General features: G+C 50.4%; 2 protein-coding genes across 3 annotated transcripts; one reads left to right on the top strand and one right to left on the bottom strand.

Annotated features, from left to right (window-relative positions):
* Window positions 1–8: 8 nt before the first annotated feature.
* On the top strand, window positions 9–13,934 carry JOSD1 (Josephin domain containing 1). 2 transcript variants are annotated; one of them, XM_043562599.1, is made up of 5 exons: window positions 9–1,722; window positions 2,056–2,888; window positions 10,291–10,419; window positions 10,540–10,734; window positions 11,820–13,934. In XM_043562599.1, exons 2-5 carry the CDS (start codon window positions 2,704–2,706, stop codon window positions 11,917–11,919), a joined length of 609 nt encoding a protein of 202 aa, XP_043418534.1. In that variant the 5' UTR covers window positions 9–1,722; window positions 2,056–2,703; the 3' UTR covers window positions 11,920–13,934. The 2 variants fall into 2 exon arrangements, with proteins under 2 accessions (XP_043418534.1, XP_043418533.1); XM_043562598.1 differs by having other exon boundaries at window positions 9–1,795.
* Window positions 13,935–15,001: 1,067 nt separating this feature from the next.
* TOMM22 (translocase of outer mitochondrial membrane 22) lies at window positions 15,002–17,058 on the bottom strand. Its single transcript, XM_043562600.1, has 4 exons — window positions 16,903–17,058; window positions 16,538–16,656; window positions 15,942–16,059; window positions 15,002–15,731 (listed from the first exon to the last, which is right to left on the bottom strand). Exons 1-4 carry the CDS (start codon window positions 17,017–17,019, stop codon window positions 15,657–15,659), a joined length of 429 nt encoding a protein of 142 aa, XP_043418535.1. The 5' UTR covers window positions 17,020–17,058; the 3' UTR covers window positions 15,002–15,656.
* Window positions 17,059–17,430: the final 372 nt, after the last annotated feature.

Below are 17,430 nucleotides of genomic sequence, written 5' to 3'. Positions count from 1 at the left end.
AATTGGGATTTAGCATCTTACCAACTGGCTCTTCCAGAAAGAATTCAAGTTCAGAATGTGCTGACATCTATTGGTACACTAAAACACACGTCCTCCTCACTATAGTGCTTGCCCAGAAAAAATATTCTCAAGAGAAGGTGCTTCTTTACTTGAATAGAGAAATCTACAACGACATTTGGGGAAGGGAATTCCCTACCCATTTTTACATCCTCTTTCTGAAGACAGGGTAGAACCTAGGTTCGATCCTGGGTCCACTACTTAGCTGTGTGACCTCCAACAAGTTAATTAACCTCTCTGAGCCTGAGCTGTCTCCTCTTAAAAAAAAAAAAAAATGAAGCAGCTACCTCAAGGCACAGTTAGCAGAAAATAAATTAGCATATGGTAACCACTTAGAACAGTGCTTGCAAGCCTCCATTAACTAATCTTATGAAAACAGAACTGCAACTCTTAGGTGGTTGACAAATTACAAAAAATTAAGATAATTTAAAAGTTGTCTGGATTAGGGTAGGACTCCCAACCACGTGGTAAGCACGCAAGCTTGTGTTAAAGTAGCAACTGTGGTGAATGTAATGGTGTCACTGTTGTAGCAGGGCTAAAGAAAGAAACAAATTGGTGTGCCTGGGTGGCTCAGTTGGTTAAGTGTCCCCACTTGGGCTCAGGTTATGGCCTCCCGGTTTGGGAGATGGAGCCCTACATCCGGCTTTGCACTGACAGCGAGAAGCCTGCTTGGGATTCTCTCTCTCTCTCAAAATAAATAAGCCTTAAAATAAATAAACATTTAAAAATCTTTTTAAAAAATGAAATGAATTGCATGATTTTTTATTGTTTTTCCAATTCCCTGAACTAAAATCCCGAAGAAGGGCAACTAGGGTGGATGACGCCTTCCACATGACCTAGAAGTTAGGTAAGGGGGGGGGGAAAGTTCACGCAAGACAGGGAGTTTACCTGCTTGACACACAAAACACCTTGAGAAAACCCAGAGAGGATTCTGTGTCAACCCCCGTAAGATGGGAGGGGGGGCGGGAGGGGGGGGAAGGGGGCGAGGGTGCGAGGACAGTGGTCTCAGTGTATTGCACCGAAATTCGACACCAAGGCACTGAAATCGGGTTCTCTTTCACTTGAAACGTGACTCCGGGCGAGGCACTTACCCTCAGCGCTCCCAAGGAAGTGGGGGGCGGCGGGCCCACTAACCAAGACAATTTACGCCCGGCCGCATCAGTAAGGTTCTTTGAAATCACCTGGTGAACAGCGCGCTAGACAAACATAGAACGGTCAACGCAGGAGGAGCTAGTGCAGGTTCTCGAAAGCACTCCGCTCGAGAAGCCTGGCCCAGAGAGGGGAAAGGGCGGGGAGAGCCGCAAAGTGCAGCCGCAGGCCGGGTCGCCGCCCCGGAACGTCGCCGACGCCAGGGGAGGGGTGGGGAGCGGCGGGCGTCGAGGCGAGACTCCGGCAGGCCGCCCCGCCCTACCCAGCCCGGGAACCGGGAGCCGCGCACCAGCTCTAGTGGCGGCAGCGGCCGCACCCCCTGGCCCTACTGTCCCTAGGCCGCCCCACGCTGCCCACACCCACTCGGCCGACCCGTGGCAGCCGGGGCCGTGGAGCCGGCGCCGCCTGACGACTGGCTGACGTCATAGGTGACGCCGCGGCGGGCGGGAGCGGGGACGGCGCAGGAGGGCGTTTCCGGAGCACGCGCCCGGCGAGGGCTGCTGACGTCGGGCTCAGGTGCGCGCGCTTGCCCGCCCGCCCGAGCGCGGCCCAGGTGGCGGCCCGCAGCGTCAGGTGGCGGCCAGTAGCGGTGAGGGGGCGACGGGCGGTGCGAGGAGGGGCAGCGGCGGGAGGGCGTGTCGCCTTGCACTCACGTGACGGGCAGGGAGGTGGGGGTGTGGGCGGCGAAGCGGGGTGGGCCCGACCCCACCCCTCGCGGGCCTGCCGGTCGCTGCGCAGGACCTTCCCTCGGGCTGGGGCCGGACCCGCCCCGCGGCTGAGCCCGCCAGCCTGGTTCTCCGAGGCCGCCCGCCCGACCGCCGGAGCTGACCCGAGTTGTCTCCTCCGCAGGGCCGCGGCGAGAGGGTGAGAGTCCGCGGGTTCGGAGGGAGCCGCCCCCGCCTCGGCCCGCGCCCTGCGGGGCCCCACCGCACCCGAGGGGATGGAGAGCCGCCTACGAGGCCCCAGCACCGCCCGCGATCCCACGCTGGCCTGCCCTCGCTAGCTGCTCGAATTTTGCGTTTTACCCACCACCTAGGCCTTGTCTCCCGAGTCGGTGGCGTTGCGGTTCGAAAGAAATGGAAGAAAAGGAGCGATGTGACCAATTCCGTTCGGTCCTCCTGCATTGAGGCCTGGCTGGCATTTGCAGAGAGGAAAATACAGCAAGAAAATCGTCGGGGGTGTTTGGAGGGGAGGGTGGGAGGAGGGAAGCAAGGTCTTAGATTTCCTATGATTTTTGAAAAAATTCTGCACTTTGACAGTGGTGGCGAAATAACACTAAATCCAAAAGTGATCTTCCTATTGAAAAGAGAAAAGGTGGATTTTCTTTTCCTTTTGATTCCAACCTCTTCTCTCCGTGACCAAGCATAAATCATGGACATCAGAAAATAAGGTGGACCTCAGGAATCCTGGAAAGACTGAGCAGCTTACTTACATTCTTCCTCTGGAGGGAAGAAGGGTGGGGTGTTTTCAGCCCTCTCTGGAGCCTAAAACGAAAACATGAGTTGCGTGCCATGGAAAGGAGACAAGGCCAAATCTGAATCTGTAGAGCTGCCCCAGGCAGCACCCCCACAAATCTACCATGAGAAACAGCGCAGGGAGCTTTGTGCCCTGCATGCCCTCAATAACGTCTTCCAGGACAGCAACGCCTTCACCCGGGAAACGCTGCAAGAGATTTTCCAGAGGTAGGGGACTCCTTCTCCTTGCCATTTTTACACTGTTTGCTATTTCTGCATTTCTGTGGGTGGGGCAGTGTCTCCGCTAGGTAAGCCTTCAAACCAACGTATTAATTAGCTAGATGCTGTTAGCAGATGTAAGGGACACAGAAATGGGAAAAATAATAATCACTATCGTTTATTGAGCACTTACGGTAGGCGGGGCATAGTGCTAGGACCCTCCGTTGTGTCACCTCGTGCGATGTCCTCAGCAATCCCGTGCAATTTGTGTTATTTCCATTTTATGGGTACAAACAGGGCTCAGAGGAGTTCAGTAATTTGCCTTAGGTAACAACAACAGATGGGGCCAAGTTTGAATTCAGGTTAGTGTCTGTGCTGTTGACCACTGTGCTATAATGCCTCTCAAGCCCTGGTCTGAGGGTTTACAGTCTGGAGAGGGGACGAGATCTGTACACGCTCAGTCACCTGCCATCAGAGGTGGGATGTTGTGGGTTTTATAAGCAGGGTGCTCAGCTCTACACCGTGCCCAGTTTTCCCATGAGGCCATGTGCTGGCCTGGGTGCTCTTTGTGCATTGCTTTGTATACCACTCCCCAGTAGTCATTTTACTGTCTCTCTTTTATGGAGAGAGAAACAGGCAGAAAGGTCAGGTAATTTGTTCAAATAGCTTCCAAGTAGCAAAGCTGTGCTTTGAAATGGACGCTAGATCTCTTCCCCTTTCCCCTTCATTCTAGATGGCCTTTTTTTTTTTTTTTTTTTTTTTTTACCCACTTTGCAACATGTTACCTGACAGGGTGATAGAAATTCAGCTCTTTCTCTGTCTACTTTGATGTTCTAAAATTGTTTTTATCAAAAGGGGTTGAGAATTCGTTCTGCAGTGTCTGGATGGACACAGCAGGACATCTGCTCCGCCGCTTTCTGAGTCTCCTGGAAAGGCATGTCCGAGTAGTTCTATCATCTGCATCCATTCACCCTGCTAGTATGTTGGGCCTGGGCCCAAAGATATGGGTGATGATTATAAGCAGTTTGCGGGTAGTTGCAGGACTCTTTCAGTTGTGTTTTCCCTGAATGAAAGAATGCGAAATATTTGCTAAACGCTCGCGTGGAACCAGAGTTCTGTTCCTGGCTATTAAAGCTTTTTGCAAATTTGTACCAGCCTCCCCAGTTTCCTGTCAGCACGGTGTAAGGATCCATCTCAAAGTAATAGCAAACCAGTACGTAAGAAAATACACTCTGTTCCCACTCCAGAGGTGGAATTCTGTGTATTTTAGGTGGAAAGATTTGGTGTGGATAAATAGAAACAAAGTGTGAAAGGGATCAGAGGGAGGGGAGACGAGATGAGGGAGAGGCAATAGAATTGTATAAACGAGGATTTACGAGCTGCCTGCAGCCAGCCTAGCGCTGCTGGGCACTGTAGAGAAAACAAGTTGAACAGGACTCAGCCGCTAAGTACATCCCAGAGCCATACACTGACCAGGCCTTGAGAACAGACTCAAATGAAGTTAAAACCCGAGGGATTTAGAGCCGTTTAAACGGAGGGGAAAAGAGGATCTGTTTGGGTCTTAACGGAAACAGTAGTAATGTTGGCAGGTTTAACCAGATAATTTCAAATTACAAAGTTCTGTCCCTGTTTGAAGATGTGGCTGATGGCTGGGAGAAATGGGAGAAAAAATTTTGATGAGTGCTGTTTGTTGAGAGGAAGTTCATCGGAGCAGTTCGCTTTTAGCCAGATAAAAAAAGAAATACAAAGGCAGGGTGGAGTTTCAGTACAGTTATGGGACTTGAGATGACTCATGTTTGGAATAGAAATGAGCAGGGACTTAGAACTAAAGCTAGTGGCTCAGCAGGAACCTGGGGATGGGGAAGAGAGGAGTCAAGGTGGCAGAGCCCAGGATTTGAAGATCGTGGTAACCGCTGCAGTGATGGCAAAAGAGGTCGTTGCTCTGAAAAGGATCAGTTTTCAACATGTGAAATTGGAGAAAAGCTCAGAAACTGGGCAGGTGGCGTGGTGCATGTATTCAGATGTGGATGTCTGATCCCGAACGTTTCATCGTATGTGTTCCTCTGCGTTGAAAAAGGAAAGATTGGGAAGTGAAATGATAGAGCGGCAGCCTTGCAGAGTTACTTGGAAAATCCTCAGGCCGGGGCGCCTGGGTGGCTCAGTCGGTTAGGCGGCCGACTTCGGCTCAGGTCACGATCTCACAGTTCATGAGTTCGAGCCTCGCGTCGGGCTCTGTGCTGACAGCTCAGAGCCTGGAGCCTGTTTCAGATTCTGTGTCTCCCTCTCTCTGACCCTCCCCCGTTCATGCTCTGTCTCTCTCTGTCTCAAAAATAAATAAACGTGGGGCGCCTGGATGGCGCAGTCGGTTAAGCGTCCGACTTCAGCCAGGTCACGATCTCGCGGTCCGCGAGTTTGAGCCCCGCGTCGGGCTCTGGGCTGATGGCTCAGAGCCTGGAGCCTGTTTCCGATTCTGTGTCTCCCTCTCTCTCTGCCCCTCCCCCGTTCATGCTCTGTCTCTCTCTGTCCCAAAAATAAATAAACGTTGAAAAAAAAAATTAAAAAAAAATAATAATAAATAAATAAATAAACGTTAAAAAAAAAAAAAAGAAAATCCTCAGGCCTCGAACCATCCTCACAAGACTCTCCTCAATTTTTCAGTGATTAAATGTTCTTGCAGCTAGCTATGCATCCCTTCCCCAGGTGAAATAGCTGTTAAAATCTAAATAGAAACCAGGCTGATACTGCTCAAAAGATCTAATGCAAGCTGGAAGGGACAAAGAGATTTTAGATATTGGTGAACAGCCAGCGTTTTCTACCACAAAGAAATCCAGCCTCCCCAGTAAAATGTCCCTGAGCAGGTGGAAGGGGCCACATTTAAAGGTGTGGTGGTGGTAAATTCAGAAATGGCGTTGAATGTTAGCCTGCAGAGATTGAAATTGTCTTGTCTAAGGGCCAGGCAAACACATCATCATCGCCAGTACCTGCAGAGTACATCTATGTGCCTGGCCTTGTGATCTGTGCTTTATGTATTTAATGATTTAAAGACACCTGGGGCGCCTGGGTGGCGCAGTCAGTTAAGCCTCCGACTTCAGCCAGGTCATGATCTCACGGTCCGTGAGTCCGAGCCCACGGTCCGTGAGTTCGATGGCTCAGAGCCTGGAGCCTGTTTCCGATTCTGTGTCTCCCTCTCTCTGCCCCTCCCCCGTTCATGCTCTGTCTCTCTCTGTCCCAAAATTAAAATAAAAACGTTGAAAAGAAAAAATAAAATAAAGACACATCATGAAGTTCTCCTGAACCCTATTTTCTAATGGCACATTTCTTCAGACCTGGTAAAAAGGAAAGTCATAATTAGGAGAGAAAGGAATCTTCATGAATGTTTCCACATCTTTTTGTTGTTGTTGTTGTTGTTGTTAAAATCTGAACTCACCACCATAGCCAGACACAGTGGTAACCTCCAGGGAGGACCAGGAACTCAGCTGAGGGCCTAGGCATTAGTGAGACCTGGCAAGAGCCTGTCTTCTCACTTACAGATCACTTCAGATCTCATGGCTCTAACCTGTGGCTGTGAGGACAGAAGTGAGAGGCTTGCTTTATAGTCCAGAACTTCTGTCCGAGTCATTAAGGCCATCCTGAGCAAGAGTTTGCCAAGGAGTCTCCAGAAAACAATCACAGAACAGGATGCGAGGGAGTTCAGTGGGACCAGTGTGTTGAACTATCCAGGACACTGCTGAGCGTAGTCTTAGGGGAAGGGGTTGGATCTTAGCTGTACCACTCCCTTATTCACACTGTGAGATTAACCTCTCAGGACTATTGGAAGGATTAAGAGGGAAACCTCATAAGAGTAGCTGACGCAGTGGGCATTTGATTATCGTTAAAGTAAAAACAAGTACTGATATAATGGGCACACTGGACAGACCCCGCGTATTCAAATGACCACCCTGGGAATGAGGTGGAAGCCATTCTCAGCATTTCCTGTATTGATCATCTGGGCGACACATGTTTACTCAGTTGCCACTGCTTAGCTGTGAGGGCTGCAGAGTAGCAGAGCCATCCCCTTTGCTTCAGGAATTTGCTGTTTGGTTGGACATGTATAAGACAACGGAATTCTCTAATGGTCTTGTAAAATGGGAATTGTTCCCATTGTTACAGATACGCTAAGAGGCATGGAGATTAAATCTCAAACGACTAGTCCCGGTGCTGGTTGCTAGGATAATGTGTAGTCCTCCCCATCTCCCTGTATTTTCTGCTACACAGGAGCCAGGAAAGATTCCGTGGCAAAGGTAGGATGTGAGGTTGACCTTGAAGAAGCTTTAGGATTTGGTTTGGAACAGGAAATACGATGAGAGAATAGAGGCCGTGTGGTCGTGGTGTTTGAAGTGCGCTAAACCCAAAGGAACAGCAGGCCCCGTAGGGCCGGGAGGGTTGGAGTTAGCCAGCGGGCAGTTCTTACATGAAAGTAAGAACATCGTACCTTGGTGAATGTGGCAGGAACATATAAGGGACTTGGTGGAAGGAGAGTTTGGAAGTGAGATCAATTTAGGAACCTGTTTCAAAAGCCCAGATATGGAGCAAGGAGGCTCCAGTTCAGGGAGAGACAATGGGAATAGACAGGAGAAGGTTGGAATCGGAGATAGAATGTATGGGACAAGGAGACCCTAGGAAACTCCTGTAAGGTGCACCTCAAAAAAATGTGTGGTCAGATATGTTTGGGAACCGCAATGTACCCTGTCTCCTCAAGACTCAAGGTAAGTATTAGCGTATTCGGGGCTCTAGGAATTCCTGCAGGAAACCTTTTTACCTGATTCATTCAGCCGTTATTGTATTGAACACCTTCTGTGATCCTCTGGGAGCACCCTCGGGAAAGCGTGGCTGTAAGTTTTGGTAGGGAGTAAAATGGTGAACAAGGCAGAAGACCTGGAAGTTTCCTTGTTGGAGCCTTCACGCATCTCCTGGCAAGAGACTTCACTGAAAGTAGGGAGAAGCTACTGGAAAATCGGTGGAAGGGTAGGAGCTTGATATACCTGGAGCTAGGCTTGCTTCCATATGCTTTTTTATTTTAATGCAAGAGCCTACTGAGGGCCTTTGTCCTTTTAAGCTGCATTTTAGCCCCAGACCCCAGGGTGTGCCAGCTCTTCCTCTTATCAGCCGGCTACCACCACCCACTGTGATTCTTGGCTCCTCGACACAAGACGGGAAGCACAGCACCGGAGTCAGACAAACCCAAGCACGATCGAATCCTAGTGCTGTCACTTATAAGATCAGCGATTACAGGCCAGTCATTTTAAATCACCAAACTTCAGTTTTTTAACCTATAAAATGGGAATAACTTACAGCCTCATGGGTTTCTGGTGAAAATTAAGTGAGATACATATGAAAGGATCTAGCATTGGACGGCATGGCACGAAATTTTTCAATAAGTAGTAGTTGTTATGATGGTAAGATGCAATCTGGTTGCAGAGTGAAGGTTAGTGTCCTCCAGCCCTCTTCTATGCTGGCTCTGGAGAACAAGCACACAAGCTCTTTGGAAGGGTCTGCTACGAAAGTTTCCCGAGAAAGAGAGCAACAAGATAAACATGGTGAATGTTTCAATAAACACTCCTTGAGCACCTGTTATGTGCCAGGCACCCCTTGGGTCCTGGTGGGGTAGCCCTAACGGGATGGAGAAACCTGTCATTCTAGTGTGGAAAACCAGACGGGTCTGGTAGCGACAGGGGCTGTGATTAAAGCAGGTGGGGTAAGAGCTGGTGCCTGGAAGAAACTGAAGGTTGGGGTGGTCAGAAAAGGCCTCTAAGGCACTAACACTTGAGACCCAAATAATAAGGAGCAAACCAAGTGCAGACCGAGGGAAAGAGCATTCCAGACAGCAGAACAGTGAGTGTGGTAGAAACAGGGAGCACGTGCAACGGCCCTCGGGTGAGAAGGTGTTTTGTGTGTTTAAGTAGCAGAGAGAAGGTCTTTGTGCCCAGCGATAGGGATGAGGCCAGCAGTGTCTTGAGGGCCTTGCCTAGAAAGCAAATCATTTAGGTTGTATTTAAGTGCTTTGGGAACCATTGGAAGGTTTAAGCAGTGGGAGGAATGTTTTATGTTTGAAAAATATCAGTGTGGTCACCGTGTACAGAGAAGCTTAAAAAAAAAAAAAAAAGCAACTTTGTAAGAGTTCTTGAGTGTTCATGGTTGCCCTCGAGCCCTGGTTCTTCTCTGGAGCTGGCCCTTAGCAGCCTCCTGGATACTGCCCTCCACGTTCGTTCCCAAGAAGCTCACACTTCCCTTCACAGCCAGGCAAAAGGAATCCAGCCCTTCCTTCAAGAAGGCCTTTCCTCAAGTCCCGGCCTGACAAGCTTGTGAAAACCAAATAATAGGACTGGAAGTGCCTTCGGAGCTGACCTTGCTGGAGACAAAGGAGTAGCTAATGAGGCTCAGCCAAAAATGGCCCAGAGCGGGGTGGGCGCATGGACCACAATTGAGTTTTGTTTGGCACAGACATTGTTTTCAGTTGATTCTTTGTGTTTCAGTTTTTAAAAACTTTTTTTATTCCAGAGGCGCCTGGGTGGCTCAGTCGGTTAAGCTTCCAGCTCTTGATCTCAGCTCAGGTCATGATCTCACAGTTTAGGAGATACAGCCCTGTGCTGGGCTCTACACTGACCGTGCAGAGCCTGCTTGGAATTCTCTCTCTCCCTCTCTCTCTCTCTGCCCCTCCCTTGCTTATGCGCTCTCTCTCAAAATAAATAAGCTTAAAAAAAATTTTTTTTTATTCAAGTACTTACACAACCAGACACGTATATTTGAAATGCTTTAGGTGGCTCAGACATGCCAGTTTAATACAGGCCTTATTAGTTCTTAGTGCTTTACGCGTGGCCCCGGTTCATACATTTTTGTTTCATGCCTGGGCTCCTGTAGCCCGTGGAGTATTTAAGGATTAATGATTACCAAGTGTGCAAGCCTTAAATAGAAAGCATTTAAACTGTAAAAAAACAAGAGTAGCAAAAAATACTATCCACGCAAATGAAAATATCAATTACTATTTTCTAATGCTTAAAAAAAAATGGCTGTATTAAAGCAGGAAGGTCTGCAGTGAAGAAGGCCGCAGACAGGGATAGGCCAGGGGCTTCACAAATGAGACTCCGTCATAAGAGTACAGTCTGTGTCCAGTGACTTTCTGGATGACAGACAGCTAGGCCCTGGCACCACTGAATTAATGTTTTGCATAAGAAGAAAGGCAATCCCTAGTGCAGTAGGAGGCCCGACTGTAAAATACGTCGGTAAAGTATTGAGTTACCTTGTACCTGAGTGGGGGGAACAGGCCTTGCGGGGGCGCGCTGCGCTGGACGCTGGAAGGTGTCCGGGGCGTGTGGGGCAGGAGGTCGGGCGGCCGTGCCCACGAGTCTCAGCCCGGCTCCTTGCACGCGTGCAGGCTGTCTCCGAACACCATGGTGACGCCCCACAAGAAGAGCATGTTAGGAAACGGGAACTACGATGTGAACGTCATTATGGCAGCACTTCAGACCAAAGGCTACGAAGCTGTCTGGTGGGACAAGCGCAGGTAACCCGAACCAGGCTTGACCCGATGAGGACTGTCACTCGGGCACGCGTGGGGAGGTGCTCCCGGGGGGACCTTGGGGCGTGGACAGCCTCGGAGCCTGACGCCGCTCTTCCTCCGCAGGGATGTCAGTGCCATTGCTCTCACTAACGTCATGGGCTTCATCATGAACCTGCCCTCCAGCCTGTGCTGGGGTCCGCTGAAGTTGCCTCTCAAAAGGCAGCACTGGATCTGTGTTCGAGAGGTGGGAGGTGCCTACTACAACCTCGACTCCAAACTGAAGATGCCCGAGTGGATTGGAGGCGAGAGCGAGCTCAGGTACCTGCTGGGAACGTGCTGGGCTCCTTCCGTTGGTGTGTTGGGGAAGTTGAGCCTGTCTTTCTTTTTTTTTCTTTTTACTCGACGAAGGAGATGAAATTCCTAGCTCCTGGGATCCTCTCCCCGCCTTGGTTAGAATCACAGGGTCTTGGGCTTGAAACACCTAAATCTTTGATGGCCCATGAGGACGGGAAGTCCCTTTGGTAGAGAAGCCCCAGCCCCCGGCATGCTGACCCTCTGGTCTGGTAGGACTGGCATTGTAGCATTCTCTGTCTGTACTCAGACAACTGATGGTAAAGCTGCCAGTTCAGAGGGAGGAAGACAGACATTCAGGCCAGAGAGGGCTAAATTTCCCAGAGACCGAAGAAGAAACTTTTATTTTATTTTATTTTTAAATATTTTTTTTTCTTCTAAATTTTTTTTTTCAACGTTTATTTATTTTTGGGACAGAGAGAGACAGAGCATGAACGGGGGAGGGGCAGAGAGAGAGGGAGACACAGAATCGGAAACAGGCTCCAGGCTCCGAGCCATCAGCCCAGAGCCTGACGCGGGGCTCGAACTCACGGACCGCGAGATCGTGACCTGGCTGAAGTCGGACGCTTAACCAACTGCGCCACCCAGGCGCCCCTAAATATTTTTGAGAGAAAGACAGAATGCAAGTGGGTGAGGGGCAGAGAGAGACAGAGAGAGAGAGACACACACACACACACACACACACACACACACACACACACACAATCCGAAGAGGCTCCAGGCTCTGAGCTGTCAGCACAGAGCCTGATGCAGGGCTCGAACTCACCAACTGCGAGAGCCACAGTCAGATGCTTAACCGACTGAGCCACCCAGGTGCCCCGATAGTTTGGCAGTTCTATATGAGAATGAGTGAAAATTCAGCTTGGAAATTAAGTGGCCAGATCGAGGGGTAGCCAGTTGCTGAAGCTGCAAGAACAGATCCCTACTCGAGAGTTTGGGGCCTGCCGAGGGTATAGCTGAGGAGGTCACCGGTGAACACATGGCCCTGAGGCTGGAATTTGCAGTTTTACCGGCATTTCATCTTCTCTTTCATCTACCCGTTGTTCCCACAGGAAATTTCTAAAACATCACTTGCGAGGAAAGAACTGTGAACTCCTGCTGGTGGTACCAGAAGAGGTGGAGGCCCATCAGAGTTGGAGGGCTGATGTGTAACGCAGTTCTACCCATCCTTCCCTCACCTCAGCCCCGAAATCGTCTGTAACGTGCTGTGGCCTATACAGCGGGTCTGCCCCTGCCACTTCCCCAAACATCTCACTGGGTTTTCCCTTCAGATTTGACAGTGCAATAGGACAGATGTGTGGACTGTTACGAGAAGCAACCAGCGTTACTCATTCCTGGGAAAGGAAGGTAGGAGCTCTGTGTGCTTAGGGCCAGCTCTGGAAGACCCTTGTTTTATTTCAGAGAGGAGAAAGGAAGGTGGGTCCCAGCTTATTTTCCCCATTCCCACGAGAACTTGACAGAGGCTCTGCTGGAGTTCACTGCTGCTGTGACTCACCTGGAGATGCTGCCTCCACTTCCCCTTTCCTGGCAACCAGTGGGTCTGAAGACCTAGTACACGCAAAGCCCACGCGACTGGCTTGACGGACCCAGAGCAGAAGGGCCTCTCAGGAAACCATCTCCAAAACGCCAGCAGTGGTACAGCATGCCGTCTCCAACCCCTAATGCCACCCATTACCCCCATTTTTAAGGGTGGTCAACGGCCATCCTTGGAGTCTTATAATGAAAAGTTCTCTAGTGTTCCACGCCGGGTGGTCGAGGCCTGCAATATTCTAGTGTGACAGGGTGAGCTAGATACCTAAGAGGACGTGGCGGAAGCCAGACTGGGGCAGGCCCGGGGGGGCCTGTCCGCCTCGCTCCAGCATTGTCCCTGCCGCTTCACTACATTGATTTAGGGGGCTCTGGGCACAAGACAGGCAGAAGGGCAGTTTTCCCAGTTGACACACCCTGGCAAAGTCAGGAAACAACAAGTCTGCTTTTGATAGCAAATTCCACTAGTTTGAGACACAGCTGGGTGAGGAAAGTATTGTGAAGACAAGCTTCTCAGAGACTAAGAGCAGCTAGAACTGGTAGAAGTCCCAGGCTGAGTCCCTATAGTGACAAGAATCCGAGCCCTCAAGTTGGGTGTTTATGTGCATCATGTTAGAGGACCTGGATCTGTCATGTCTTTAGTTTCCTTTACACGTCAACTGAAAGTTGACCTACCCCCTACCTCTTGAAATAGTTGTAGGCCACTTTTCTCCTGTAACTTTGGAAAACAGAAGAGAAGGAGGGGAAGTGTACCACATAGCGCGTCACCAAAGTGGTCGTAGTTGCCTCGAGGCGGGTGGGCGGGCGGGGATGGCCTGTCTGCCGCTTACACGTCGACGGTCTTGGCAGGTCTGAGAGCTGCCCCGCTGGCCACACGCCTCTCCAGCGGCAAAGCCAGCCTGGGGCTTGCGCGTCAAGACTGAGCAGGCTTGACAGGACGAAGCTGAGGCTTTCTCCCCACTGTGACTGGAGTGCATGTTTACACCAGCACTTTTTCTGCACATGTATCTTCAATCCAACAAGGCCGTTTTTTATGCTGAGTAACAGAGGCCACCAAGCGGCTACTGCATTACACCCTCTCGGCAACTGGCTGCAGTCTCTTCTGCACCATTTTCCACACCAGACCTGCTTGGCACCACAGGGAGCTCCTTACCCCTGCACAATGACATTCCAACCACCACCAGCCAGAAGTTACAGCCAACCTGACTGTCACGAGCAGGACCTTGGGTCCATGGGCACTGTCAGTGATAGTAAGCCATCTCCTGGGAGGAGGAGGAGGAGGGAACTCCTCTCCACCAATCTGCTTGGGCCTGTGCAAATGGCACTTCAAAGGAGTCCCCGTGCACTTGGAGTCCATGAGCCAATGGGATATGCAAAGACGCTTACACGTTTCAGGGCTGGTTTCTCTGTTCATATCCAATTCTGGTGCTTAGGAACAGGGACCCATGCTGATGCCCAAGGGCAAAAAGCCCCATGTCCTTTAAGGAAAGGGGCAGGCCTGACCCTGATGCCCAATAAGGGGCAACCCTAGGCTTTTTGTTTTTCTTGCTTTTATTCCTTTTTTTTGTTGGCCTTGTGCTGGGTTTGTTTACAAAAGATGTATTTTGTTTAACCAAATATTAAAAATGGAAAACTCCGTACGTGTTCTATGTCTGCCTGAATTTGTAATTCTGTAAAGGAAAAAAGTGAACATTAGTGTCGTGATGCTTCAGAAGAAACTCACTACGATCCTCAGCCATCTCTCAGAGTGGTTTTGTGCTTCGGTCCAACCTCTGCCCTCAAAAATCCAGACAAAATATGCCCTCCACTTGGTTCAAGATCCCGAGGCACTTTTCAATTTACAAAAACTAGGCTTCACAATCTGAGGAATCCTAATAAGCACAAGTTTTTGTTACCAGCCCTGACAAATGACTAGTGTTTTTCTCTGGTTAACAAGATCACGATCACATAGCAGAGGGGGCCTGTTAGACTTGAATTCAGATCCATCGTTTCCTGTGCGGTCCGGCACAGATTATCCAACCTCTCTGTGACTGCTTCCTCCTCTGTAAAACAGAACTACCACTACACCCTAAATTATATAGCATCATTCTGACAAACAGAATACACATAAAAGGCTCAGTATTGTTACTAGCACGTTGCTAATAAAAATTTACGTTGAATGCAAAAACTGCAAGGTTCAAAGGCAGGGCTATAGTTGGAATTCATAATCAGCCCATCTCAGCAATTATTTTTAAAAGGACTAAAAAAGTTCTATTTGCCACCATTCCCTTCCTAGACCAGAAGTTAGTAGTAGGTCATTCCCTACAAATCCTTTATAACTGTGTATCACTGTAGACCGTACAAATACATGGACCCGATCCTTTGCTGGTGGATCTGAACACGACTGCCTGAATTCAGGGTAAAGATTACTATTATGAGGTTTCTGGGGTACCTGGCTGGCTCAGTCAGAAGACCATGTGACTCTTCATCTCGGGGTTAAGTTCAAGCTCCCCCTGGTTGGCTGTAGAGATTACTTAAAAAATAAAATCTTTAACAACAACAACAACAAAAAGAGGTTCCTAGCCCAAACTGGATCATGTTTTCCACCGTTGGCCCTCAGGGGTCAAACAGTGTCACACAGTGGTGTTAGCTTCGGAGAGAAAATGCAAGGGGCAGTCGAAGGACGTGATCTCAAGGTGTGTATCACAAGTACATGGATGACACTTTCTGTCGGAATCATTTTTAATATTTAAATACAAAAAGTGAGCACTTTTTTCTTTTTTGGACACACACACACAGGTCTCTAATAGCCAAAACCGGCAGAGAAAATGAGCTCTTCTCTGCCCTCCACAGTCCCCATCCCGTGGTCGAAGCTGCTGCCCAGCCCTCCCTCCTTTCCACCCCAGAAATTCACAGTGGCTGCTTTACACTGCAGCTGTAACGGCATTATGTATTTCATACTGTGTGCATGTCCCTTCCCAACATCTCCATGCTTAAAAACAAAAATGGTCAGGGGTACATCCTTCCCAGTGGCATCGGTTCCTTTGCCACAATCAGATAGTTGAGATCTTCCGGTCACGAGTGATTTAGTGATTTAGTGAAAGGGGGGGAAATGGCCAGAGCTGGAGTAACCGTCTGCATTGCTGCACTCTGGTATCAGAGTGAGGACAGAAGAAATGGGACAGCGTGGAGGGCACAGCTGCAAGTTGGGAGTCTCCGTGACACACTGGGGAGAATTCTCTCCAGGTTTAGATAAATCAATGTGCCAAAGTTTAAAAAAAAAAAAAAAAAAAAGGAAAAGAGAAAATCCAAATCATCAGCAGTTCAACACTATTGAATTTTCAAACTCGTCCCACCAAGACAAGTCATAGAGCAGTAACAATCTAGAGCTTTCCAGGAAGTGAAGGTAGAGCCCCTGGCATTCCGCCTGAGAGCCCTGTGTTGGGCCCTAGAAGTATCTGGAAAAGAAAAGGAGAGGTGTAAGGCACCGGACGAGCCTCCGGATCGCATTTTCCCTCTGACGGGGCAGAGGAGGTCTGCAAACACTGCCGATCACGTGGGCACCTAAAAGAGCGTGGGCTGGATCCCAGTCTCTACCCACGGGTCTACCCAGGTTTGGGGAAAATCAACACCTTGCACCGCGGCGCAGGCAAAGGCTCTGGGCTCACCTGCCGCTGCTGCAGTTGCTGCTGCTGCTCCATTTGCAACTTCTCCGTTTCGAAGACAACAGGAAGGACCAGGATCATGAAGGAAGTGGTCCCAATCCACAAGGCTGCCCTGGAAAACCTGCAGACGGGGTGTGAGCGTGACAGCAAGACACAAACACAGATGTGTTCTTCTTCACCAAGAACGGCCCAGTAACCAAACCTCTCCCACGCCAATGTTTTTGAAAGGCACGTTCTTTCCCCAACACGTGCACCACACTCGGACCAGAAACAGGACGGGCAGTTCTGCCGGCTGTTTACCTAGCGAGAGCCGTTCTAACATCCTCCTGAGTTCTTACGAAGCTACTTCTACAACACATTAATTACCTCACGTAACGTGAAACGATCCTCACAACGACCCTGCCCCACCGGAATCGCCACTTTACGGAAGAGTCCGTGGAGATCAAGAAAGGTTAAGAGACCAGTCCAAGGTCACTCACTCAGTGATCTAGGTGGCAGGTTGGCCTCCAGCCCCGCTCTGCTACTTCCAAAGCCCATGTTCATTCACAGCACTTCGGTCACCCCAGGCACACCCCAACGTCTTTGCCCTCGGACCTTACCTGTACATTTTTTGAGCCACAAAGACGGAGAGATCAAAAGTGGCTCCAGCCGCGGACCGGACCCTCTCTGGGAACATCTCCGTCAGACCCCACAGTCTCTCCGACAGGGTCTCATCTAGCTGTGGTGGAGGCGGCGCGGATCTCGATCGAAGCAATGGCAACCACCCCCTGGAGCTAGGGCAGCCCGCTCCGGCCCACTGGGGGCCCTAACCCCGCCTCCCGGAGAAGACACCTCCCCTCCGACCTCTCCGGGCTCCGCGACGCGCTTTCGCCCGGATCCCGCAGCACGCGGAGCTCACACCCCCGTGCGGGCCGCTCCCGGCCCGTAACCTTGCACTCCGCCTCACACCGCAGGGCCCCAGTACCTCCTCGTCGTCTTCCTCCTCCAGCTCCTCCTCAGTCTTCTCGGCATCGCCTTTCGGAAGCAATTCGTCCGGGGACAGGGGCGCCCCAGGGCCGCCAGCGGCAGCGGCGGCGGCCATGGCTGCAGGGGGACACCGGAAGCGGAAGAGAGGAGGCGAGTGCAGCACCACCTCCTCCCCGGCGGACAGAGCTGCTCTTCCGGGAGCCGGAGGCTGAAGTGCCGGGGAAGAGCGACACCGTCTGGCTGGCGGACTCCACCGGCTTTCGGCCAAGGAGGCGGCGGCGACTTCCTAAGAAATACCCGGGAAGCTTGTTCAAGGACAGGGTCGCGGTGCTTCCGCAGTAATTCTTTTCATTTAGAGTGGGCCCAGAAACCTGCACTTCAGTAAGCTCCCAGGGGGTCACACTGAGACAAACAAAAAATCCAGCTTCGTTTCCCTGAGGGGTGTGTTCTTTGGTAGGAGTTCGATACTTGAAGGTTTTATCGATCTGTTGTGAAAACGTCAAGTGAACAGTACCAATGTACTGAG

Source organism: Prionailurus bengalensis, chromosome B4 (genome assembly GCF_016509475.1).
Source record: "Prionailurus bengalensis isolate Pbe53 chromosome B4, Fcat_Pben_1.1_paternal_pri, whole genome shotgun sequence".
NCBI classification, from domain to species: Eukaryota; Metazoa; Chordata; class Mammalia; order Carnivora; family Felidae; genus Prionailurus; species Prionailurus bengalensis.
This window is presented reverse-complemented; position numbering and strand designations above follow the sequence as displayed.

Bases quoted from the DNA above. Each gene is read 5' to 3' on its own strand.
- JOSD1 (XM_043562599.1), top strand. From the start codon at position 2,704: ATGAGTTGCGTGCCATGGAAAGGAGACAAGGCCAAATCTGAATCTGTA. The intron at 2,889-10,290 runs GTAGGGGACTCC...GCACGCGTGCAG, and splicing joins CTGCAAGAGATTTTCCAGAG to GCTGTCTCCGAACACCATGG. The intron at 10,735-11,819 runs GTACCTGCTGGG...TTGTTCCCACAG, and splicing joins GGAGGCGAGAGCGAGCTCAG to GAAATTTCTAAAACATCACT.
- TOMM22 (XM_043562600.1), bottom strand. From the start codon at position 17,019: ATGGCCGCCGCCGCTGCCGCTGGCGGCCCTGGGGCGCCCCTGTCCCCG. The intron at 16,657-16,902 runs GTACTGGGGCCC...CCTCCACCACAG, and splicing joins AGGAGGAAGACGACGAGGAG to CTAGATGAGACCCTGTCGGA. The intron at 16,060-16,537 runs GTAAGGTCCGAG...CCCCGTCTGCAG, and splicing joins GTGGCTCAAAAAATGTACAG to GTTTTCCAGGGCAGCCTTGT.